This window comes from Camelina sativa, chromosome 20 (assembly GCF_000633955.1).
Source record: "Camelina sativa cultivar DH55 chromosome 20, Cs, whole genome shotgun sequence".
Classification (NCBI taxonomy): domain Eukaryota; kingdom Viridiplantae; phylum Streptophyta; class Magnoliopsida; order Brassicales; family Brassicaceae; genus Camelina; species Camelina sativa.
In genome coordinates this window covers 1,172,006-1,182,346 of record NC_025704.1, presented here as the reverse complement: position 1 = coordinate 1,182,346, position 10,341 = coordinate 1,172,006, and the positions used below count along the sequence as shown (strand labels likewise).

Below are 10,341 nucleotides of genomic sequence, written 5' to 3'. Positions count from 1 at the left end.
AGGTGATGATGTCTGATGTCAAAGCTGGGTTGGAAAAGGAGAAGGCCAAGTTGAAGAACCCATAGTTCCTTAGGGCTCGTTTTCTTTGCGGCAATACATGAAAACTCCTACTTTTTTCTTTAAATTTATTGCTTTTTTTTAGCCAAACATGATTTTGTAGGTTTTCATCTATGTAACCATGTACTTCCGGTTTTTGGATTTCCATATAATTCTTTAATAATATCTATTTACAATTTTTTTTCAATACTTTTAGTATGTTAATCAAAGTTGAACGTGTTAGTAAGTTGTGGCATACTTAATAGCGAAATTCAATCAACGGTAGTAAGTGCTAGACTAGATCATATAGGCAGTTTGGTTCATATGAAGTATAGAATTGACCAATTAATGAGCATGTATGTGTTAATACTTAATTGTCACTGCCCATGAGTTAACTATTACAGCTCATCTAGCAATTAATAGTCCACTACTAGGATAAATTTGAGAAGTTTCAGAAAAAAAAAAAAAAAAAATCAGTATAAGATTCACTGCGAATGTTCAGGTAAATTCAGTATCTTGATCTCGTTTATTTAATTTCGTGATTCTATTTTCTTTTAATTTTCCGTGATTATACGATTATTTTGTAAGGTTACCACTTACCAACTAAACCTTTTTTTTTTTTTAATTTCACTAATTCCTAGTTCAAATATTTTATATGATTTTATCTTATTTTCAACTAAACCCAAAACCAAAATAATATCTTAAAAAAATTAACAAACTCGATTCCGATTTTATTTAGAAATTAGAAAAAGCTTAGGCTTCTTTTGCTGCCTCTATAAATAACGAGAGGTAGTTCTAGAAACATATCAACTCATGTAGAAAAAAAAACAAACTTTTCTCTGAGACTTCTATAGCTATACCTACTCCAAAAGCCAAGTGATGGGGAACCAATTTCAGTTGCATAGACGAAAAAAGATCAGAGTCAATGGTTTCATCATTGATGCTTCTAACATCACGTTAGCAAAGTGGATTTTTCAGACGTATCCAGAGACTACAGATAATGTCAAAGTGCAAAACCAAAGTCTCAGGAATACATACATGAACCTTCTCTGCCGCACCATCGGGATACTTTACCACACGCCTCTTGGTTATCTCACCGAAGCTGAATTGACCAAAGCCTCTAAGGATTTGCATGATCTGACACAAGTCGGTTTTAAACTCGACTGGTTGCATTCTAAGTTTGACAAGGTCTCCTCGGAAAAGAAGTCTTCTGAAGAACGGATTGTGGAACTCAAATTAGAGGTCAAGAAACTCGTGATGACCATGTCTGATCTCAAAGTTGAGAGGAAAAACGAGAAAAAGAAATTGAAGAAACAACCAAGCTGGATACACTTGGCCTGAAACCTTTTAATTTTCTTCAATACTTTATTTTATTATTCAGATAATACAACAGTTTTTTTAGGGTTATCTAATCTTTTGTTTTTTTTTTTAATTATTAGGATTGTTTTCTAGTTTTTTTTTATTCGAGTTTTTAATGTCTTGCCAGACACGGTTTAACTAGGGCTCTCTTGGCTTGGTTTTCTTCATAGTTAATAAATGTATTTGGCTAGAATTGGAGTATTAATGGGCTAAGAATGGGCCATCTTAAAAGTATTTTTGCTAAATAGCTTTTTGAAGACACTTATTAAAGAAAGATGGGAAAGATGAAGTGGTGTTTGGTTTTAGAAATAAGAAACCGAATATTCTTTTATTCCTCACACACAGATAGGAACACACCTGAATGGTGCATCACACACACACATTCAAACGAAATTAAAGACAACAAACCAAACCGGAAACAAAGTAAACAAGGAAAATAGACAAAAAGAGAGATAGTAAGGTAGTGAAATAATAATAATCTGCTGATTCCGAGGGGAACCGAAGCTTGCCAAAGGATCGAAGTTGCCCAAACGAGGGATAATAAAAGACACATCAAGCTTGTCTTCATCAACCTTCATGCAATCTTCATCGCTCCATTCATACACAATCCTCATCATCATCATCATCATCACCATATAGACAATGATAATGATAATATCGATGAGGATCATTCAGACAACACCCACAAATAAACACAATTTCTTGATCATAATAATCTCCAAGAGATTCATACTTCTTACCTTTTGTGAGCACTCTTTGTGTTTGGGGCCATCCCCTAAAGAGAAACTTGAACCTCTCAAAACCCTTTCTTGGTAAGATCTTCTGATTGTNCATCATCATATCATCATCACCACCATATAGATATTGATAATGATAATAATGATGAGGATCATTCAGACAACACCCACAAATAAACACAATTTCTTGATCATAATAATCTCCAAGAGATTTATACTTCTTACCTTTTGTGAGCACTCTTTGTGTTTGGGGCCATCCCCTAAAGAGAAACTTGAACCTCTCAAAACCCTTTCTTGGTGAGATCTTCTTATTGATTCAGAGGGTTCTTCTGCTTCACTTTCTTTAGGGGATGGCCATATTTTTGTGTGTATGGTTGTTGTGCCAAAGAGAGTTTCAACAATGGCTGTTGTTAGGGTTTTTATGGCTTCTCTCTTTGTCTTTGGTCATGGAGACAAATTAAACGAGAGGTTGAAAACACTCAATGCAATAAGCTATAGTGTTCTCTCAACTTTTCCTTTAAAATACTTTTCTCTATAATATTTAATCAACGCAGTGTAACCACTGTATCCCGTGTCTGTTGATGATTGATTATTTTGTTTTTTTCTAGACTGTACCCAAAAGTGAATACAAATATAACATGTATTTTGTATATTATTATATATACGGAATACAGACATGTAAACTATTTTTTGAAGAATATATTTGTATGTAAAACCACATGAATTCAAAGTATTTGGTTCTATAAATTATTGTAAGTATAAATAAATAAATAAATTAAAAAGAAAAAGAAAATAGGTATATTATTGGTGTAAAGGAGAATAAAAGTAAGATTTCTCATTGGTGTAAAGATGACATTGAAATAAATCAAAAGTACTTATTTTATAATATTATTTAGGGAATAAAGTGGAAGGAGATGATGGAAATGGGTAAGTCCATGTAAAGATGTTGGGAGAATTTGGATCTTCTAAAAGGAATATGCCATTACCAAACATGTGTGTTTTAAACAACAAGCTCATCTCATCACTCTTTTACTTTACTAATAAATCATATGTCTTTCCTACTTTTTGATTTAAGTATTCACGTCGGTAGAGCTCTCTATTTGTCTTGTCCCGCTCAATAACAAGTTTTTGGTCGGTTTCTCATGGTTTATAAATTATTTGGGGGTTGTTTTGAATAATGCATAGTATCCTGGACTATTATATAATTTTCGGTTTGTTCCAAACGAATTTTCTTGTAGTACTTGGTTGATTATCGCCTTATCGGACATTTGAAAGGTGATTACTGTTTAGCATCAATTTTTTCAAATTGTTTAGGGCTTAACAGAAAAGAAAATTATAAAACCAAAACTCATATCTAATTAAATGGTTAATGATCAAGGCTGCATCTACAATATGGAGCATCATAAGTTCATAACAACGAAAAGGAATCAGGTGCTTACTGATTAGATATGTTCTTGACAGATTAATCGAATATGATAGTAAGACAACTAATAAAGTGTGGTGGAGCTGGTTAATTAATTTTTAAGTTGATTAATTAGACTGGTAATGCCAGAATGAAGACATGTTGTGATTAGAAACCACTAGACAAACTGATTTAATCGCCTAAATCCATTAATAAAGAAAATAACAGATTTGGTCCGAATGAAAATTCTTGTCCCCATGATTTTAGCTGTTTGGACAATTTTTTTCAAATATTTGCAACTTTCTTGTCAACTTAGTATTTTATGTGTGGTTTGTTGTAAAATTTAGGATTTTTCATATTGAATTGTAAATCTAGAATTGACTTTGCTTAGCTATGGGTTATCATAATTATAAAGTTGCAAAGTAATAGAAGTTAGAACTGTTTGAGATTATGATGTGGTAATGAATAATTTTTTTATACTTTGGTTTTACAAATCAAAATTGAACTCTAAAAAGCAAATGTTTGCTGCAGAAAATAATGTGAATAGAGAAAAATGTCAAAAAAAACATGAACTTTTAAATTTGGAATGAAAAAAGTATGAACTTTCAAATAAAAAAAAAAATTTTGTCCCAAATTTGGAAGTTCATAGTTTTTTCAACATTTTTCCCAAAGTGAATATTAACATCGCTAGAGATGTCACTTAATTTAAAACAAATGAAAACTCTAAAACATCATTTAAAGTGATACAAACAGAGTATTTGATTTGAATGAAATACTCGTAAATATTGTTTATAAATAAAAAAAAATTGAAACCATTAGTACTCCAACAAATTTGAGAAATGCTAGTGATGACATTTTAAGAAAAATCAATCACCAGCTTTAGATGATAATCAAAATATTAGATGGTTGTTTATATAACATCAAAATGTTTATTGAATCAATTGCATATCTTTCATTCATGAATAAACATATCTTTTTTATTTGTAGATAGTTATATTAATTTCTTAGGCACTGGTTTTAGTCAATGGTATTTGTATATTATATATATATATATATTTATTAATTATATTTTACTATAATTGAAAAAATAATATACACCGACCTTAATCAATAACATGAACTTATAATTTAACACCAATAATTGAATAACCTATTAATTTTAGAAAAACCTTTAAATTTTTGTGTTTGGATTTTTCTGAAAACTTTTATTTTCTTTATGCTAATTATTGTAACTCTTGAAAGTAATTGTTGTTTCATTAAATATATGATAACTTTATTTTTCTCTATTTCTAGTCTTTTACAAATACTTATATAATTATTATATGTCATGATAAAATATCTAATTTTATATTTATGTAATCTCCATTCATATTTTACTTTGATATATTATTTTTGTAATATTTTTTCATTTCATTTTTTATTTATATTTTAATTTTAAATAGTGTTTCAGTATAAAAATATTACAAAAATAAATGAATTAATTAAAGCATTAATTTTAGATTTTCTGTTTTTTTTTTTATGATGTAAATTAATTTGTAAAATTGAAAATAAGAATTGATGAGGTGGAACCGGAAGAATGAGAAAGAAAAAAAAGTCAACTTTATATATATATAGATATATTATTAATTAGTTGGCTCATTCACTTTATGCTTATGATTCTTTCAAAACGTGAACGTAACACAAAAGGAAATAAACTCCGTCACCAAGTAATTTACACACTTAAGAGTTGCTAAAAAAAAACATTTTCACATTCCGTAACCAAAGAATAGTAGAAATACAAAATCGAATAGTGGACACTCCATATACAATGGCAACGAACCTTAATCATGAAAGGTTAAGATTTGACCGAAATTTACCTCACACGATAGGTTTTTCATCATCTTTATTCTTCAGCTGTTTATTTTTTTTTACCGGCGTGGTTGTTGTTCATTCATAGACTTTCCTTCAAACAACTCACCCAACAATCTTTCAAGATCTTCAGCTGTATACTTTATGTATTTCTGAGGATTCTTCCCACTCTCAACCAAAGGCCTACACCGATCATAGGTTTATATCTCATTAGGGTTTTCAACATTTCGATCAAATATGTTTTAAAAATGCTTTTGTATATATAAGAGAGAAAAGGAGAATTTACCCAAAACGTTTGAGGAATGATCTGTAAGCAGGCAATAATACTTCAGCAACAGCTAGTCTTAGTGACTCTCTTAACTCTGTGTCTGGGACTGTCCATTGAGATTGTCTCTGATGCAACTCATCAAACTGCATATTGAACATCTTGAACCTGTTCCATTTTTAAAAAGTTAACAATTCATCATTACCACTTAAACATGTCACAATTACTGTTGATTTTAGCTGTTTAAGCTTTACCTCTCTTTCAATAATCCTCTTGAAACTCCACTGCTGTTTCCTCCCTCTAAACTTCCTCCCCCAGATGTTGTTAAACCTTGCGCCGATGAGGATTGTAATATCTACCAGATACATATAAAAGTTTCTTAATAACAATATAATGAACATCTTTTATATAGTCGGATTTATTTATATAGTTAGACAGATAGAAAGAACCTTTGTCCAGGCAATCCTTTTGTATTGATTTGCATGTTGCTGAACGATACGCCTATGTCTCTGAACCCAATCATCGCCTAACAAATCCTTGGCTTCTGACCTGAAAAGTTATGATACAGAGCAATCTGAGTGTCGGGTTTTCTGTTTAGTTAAGTCCTGATTAGTCTTTAAAAACGTGAAACTAAACATACCTTCGTACAGATCTGACCATGTAATGAATGTTGTTCATCAAGAACAAGTGTGTCAGTGCAGGATCTTTGTACTGTTTTGATTTTCCGTCCAAGTTGTTTTGAAGTGCCTGCATTATCCGCATTGTTACGGATGCTAGCTGCGAATTTGAGTCATCTCCATTTCCAAATTCCAAGAAGAGTTGCTTCAATGTTGTTTGGTAGCTGGCACCAAAGATCATCAATTAAAGTGTGGAAGAAGAAAGAGATTCAAAGCAATTAGTTGGGCTAGTCCTAATCAAATCGACATGTATGATGTACTCACTCGAATAAGAACTTCACATAATTGATGACATAGCTTGTTAGTGGGTGGACAGTTCCATCTAGAACAGCAGTCTTTGTAGCATCTTTCTCAACAGCTTCTTCGAAATCACCAAACGTTTCCTGAGCAGTTTGCGCCAACCGCTTTGTCAAGCCCGTAGCAGAATCTCTAATTTCAAGGCAAGCTTTACCTTTGAAAATAGTCTCAATCTGTCCATGGACATAAATTTCATGAGGTGGTGGTACCATCTAATGTTATCCATACAATGTAGCACAAAAACTAACAGGTACTCAAACAAATCCGATCACAATAACTCCACATGGTTAGAAAAACATTAAAGACAATCAATTTCCATATATTACTCAAGTAGATAAAGCAGCTAGGTTGACATCTCTAAGAAGTAAGTGGTGAACTCTAAGCATAACTATGTAAACTGAACTTTATGTCTTAATCTGGTAAATCATTATGCGTCAATAAAAGAAAAGTACAGGGCTGCATTATCCTGTATTCTAATATTTCATCTCACAAGCTTTCTACAAATGAAATACAGATTTGAAGGTGAATCAAGCATGTACCGAAGTTCGTGCTACTGAAAACTATACAGAAAATCCACCAAAAGCTGACACTAAAGAATACTTTCTCATTTTCAGTAAATGAATGGCGACATAATTATTAGAGCAACAATGAGAAGATTATTACCTCTGTATGAAGCTCTCGCATTATCTCATACATGTCTAAGAGTACAAACAACTTTTCTGGAGATCTCTTGCTCCTGGCTATAGCATCCCCAAAGCTAAGTAGCATTGAGACACTGCTCACTGTAACTTCGGCAAAACACTGATCACTAAGAGAATCGAAGCCTCTAAATATCTGGTCACATACTTGCCTTTCTCCAGCAAAGAGTAATTTAACCTGTTGAAAAAATTATCAGGATAAGGGTCCACAAAACATATTATAAATATGCCGAACTTTAACTCGCGTTCTTACAGCAATGCGCATGAAATGGATCCAATTTCCAATTTTGGCCTCCAAAACTTCCCACTGCATCCTCTGAACATCCTCTTTGCTAAGTTTTTCAACTCCCAATTTCTTTAGGCTTTCATCCAAGACAAAAGAACGTGTTTCACTGAAAAAGCACAAAAGATTGAACAGAAGGAGATTAAAGACAAATTTTAAAACACACAAATGCATCTTAAACATGTATAGGGAAAATGCCAGTAGATTATGCAATCCACTGCTTAAATTTGACAATAGTAGTAGTTGCAGTATCACATATATCATATGGAAGAAAAAAACAAAGCTGATCCAATGCATAACACGTATGAGACAAATAGCAATGCATCTAGCAATCATTTTTTCAGATCAGGTAAGCAAAAACAGTGTAGTGCACATCACAGCCAAACAGTTTGGATCTCTTCGGAAAACATTTCTGACCAAGAATCAAAAGTTCACCTATAAATTTGTAGCAACTGTTGTTGGTGACCAGCCTGAACCATTTGCTGTGCCAAATCATGCAAAAGTGGCAATACCCTTGATGGAATGAGGATTGGAAGTGTATAAGAAGCAGTTTCTGATTCATCGTTGTGATGTGCGCCGTGTGGTTTTCCACCTCCATCACCGTCTGAGGATGGTCTCAGTGAGTTGGGAAGGCCATCAAAAAGGCGATCAGGCTCCACGGCTTTACTGATTATAACAGAGACAAATCGAAAAGGATAATGAGGACAAGATGAATGTAGATAATTGAAAATGTCTATTAATTTAAGACTGGGAAAGGTTATGATTATCCTAGAAAGAGATGGCTACAGCATTTTTCCATTTAAAACCAGTTGTCTGGAACACTCGTACATAGGGCACTTGTACATATCAACAAATTCGATAATTCGGAAAAAAATCATCATTCTACGCTAATGCATTTTTCTCGTGCTAAACATGGTTCTTGGTTATTTGCAAGAAAGGTTAAAAAGTAAGACCCTCCCTGAGCGAAAAAATAGATCCTGAAAACTAACTAGAAAGAGTAGCTAACATCGACAGCTAGCTATGTTCCCTGAAGTTAAGGAAGGTAGGAGTCCTAGTTATAGCATGCAAAAGCATATATTTAGAAAAAGTAACTGTCATTTTTTCAGCAGATGAAGTGCTAACTTTTCTCGAGGATGTGTTCAGAAACTCCTATTAGGCACAGAACACGAACCTGTAAGAAGCTAACAACTGCTTAAACTCCTCCTCCAGCTTTGACTGTGCTTTAGCAAGCAAGCTATTTGCATGGTTGAGGACTCCATCGCTACTCTTAAAGCTTTTGTTGCTCATAAAGTAACGAATAATTTTCCTGAGTTGAGCTATAGCATCCAGATAACTTTCCAGGTCCTCATGTGGCCCCTTAAGTACTTTAGTCTCTGCCTAGAAATGAATTAAGAGCATAATCAGAGATTGGTTTCTTGTCACAAAAAAGAAAGTAACTGAGAAACAGCAAACTAGAACCAAAAAAGCATGTATTCTCAATGTAGACCATCATAATTTGACTATGAATTTTTTAATACAGAAGAGAGGTCAAGATATCATGCAGGGTTCCGGTAGAACTTCCAGCCAATAATATCATCCTTAATAACCATGGGTCACATAATGACATAGATATGTACAGTAAGAGCTAAAAACAACGGCATTGGGGTTTCTGAGAGTTTGAAATCCATACAAGGACCTCTCACAGACGAAAAATAAGTTCATCCGGCAAAAGATTAACATCCTAATTCACTTGGATGTTATAAACACTAAATATATAAGATATCATTTCTAAAGACCAGTAATCCCACCAAATGATAGCTGAAGTAGCATGAAACGTATTGTGCCAAATCCTATCCTTGATTAGTGATTAGTATTGACAAGAATTGAACTTAGGTTGGCTAAAAATAGTAAATCTAACCTATGCTAAAAGAAATATCTATTTATAACGACCATCTGAATGAATGAAATCTCACACATAAAAGGGGGAAGCAACAAACCTGACGAAGGAGATCGAATTGAGACAAAATCACCTCAGCAGCCTTAAGAGTCCTATCAATATTCTCATGAGCTTTCCTTATAGCATGCGTTCTAATCTGAGAGATTTCAAAAAAAAACACACAGTCAAACCAAAATCCGATCAAGTCTCAGCAAACTGAGAGAGAGAGATACGTTTAATTCCAGATCTGGATATGAAAACAATCAGAGAAGGAAATACAGACCTGAGTGGGACGCATAGCCGTTTCAAGAGCAGAGAGACGACTATCGAAAGAGCCGAGGATAGAAACAACATTATCGGTGATGGTTTGACTCTTCTGAAGAGATTCTCTCATCAACACAGCTCTTTCGCTTAGCAGATCCATTCTGCTATCTACAGCCATGGCAAAAAACCCCAAAAAAACTGGAGAGAATACTTAACTCGTCGCCTTCGAATTCGATAATTGGAAGTTGAAGAGAAGAAAGAAAGAGAGACGACGAAGTTACGACTCGGTTTGATTTGGTGGTGACAGAAGCCGACGAGCCGGTACAAAATCCAGCTACGACGCTTTTTTATTTATTTATTTCCTCTTTTATCTTAAACCAGAGTTTTGAACATTCTCTTTAATTATACTAGGTGCTTCCCTACGCAACGCGTGGGTTGTGGTGTAGTTGGCACTTTCTTGTTTTTTTTTTGGTCTTTTTCGTTTTTTCTTTTGTATTATTTCGTTTTAATTAGGCATATACGGGCTTTGCCGTCACTTTTATTTATACACAATATGTTTA

The 10,341-nt window shown here is 33.3% G+C and overlaps 3 protein-coding genes across 4 annotated transcripts; 1 reads left to right on the top strand and 2 right to left on the bottom strand.

Annotated features, from left to right (window-relative positions):
• LOC109131134 (MATH domain and coiled-coil domain-containing protein At2g42465-like) lies at positions 864-1,377 on the top strand. The gene has a single exon (XM_019241746.1). It carries the CDS (start codon positions 916-918, stop codon positions 1,375-1,377), a length of 462 nt encoding a protein of 153 aa, XP_019097291.1. The 5' UTR covers positions 864-915.
• On the bottom strand, positions 1,705-2,029 carry LOC104768529. Its single transcript, XM_019242208.1, has one exon. It carries the CDS (start codon positions 2,022-2,024, stop codon positions 1,779-1,781), a length of 246 nt encoding a protein of 81 aa, XP_019097753.1. The 5' UTR covers positions 2,025-2,029; the 3' UTR covers positions 1,705-1,778.
• Positions 5,173-10,125, bottom strand: LOC104768528 (exocyst complex component EXO70A1). 2 transcript variants are annotated; one of them, XM_010492536.2, is made up of 12 exons: positions 9,801-10,125; positions 9,579-9,674; positions 8,774-8,979; positions 8,038-8,268; positions 7,573-7,711; positions 7,285-7,497; positions 6,589-6,794; positions 6,288-6,488; positions 6,097-6,196; positions 5,902-6,002; positions 5,669-5,815; positions 5,173-5,565 (listed from the first exon to the last, which is right to left on the bottom strand). In XM_010492536.2, the coding sequence occupies exons 1-12, from the start codon at positions 9,957-9,959 to the stop codon at positions 5,442-5,444; spliced, it is 1,923 nt and encodes a 640-aa protein (XP_010490838.1). In that variant the 5' UTR covers positions 9,960-10,125; the 3' UTR covers positions 5,173-5,441. The 2 variants fall into 2 exon arrangements, with proteins under 2 accessions (XP_010490838.1, XP_010490839.1); XM_010492537.2 differs by lacking the exon at positions 9,801-10,125 and having other exon boundaries at positions 5,442-5,565; positions 8,774-8,975; positions 9,579-9,667.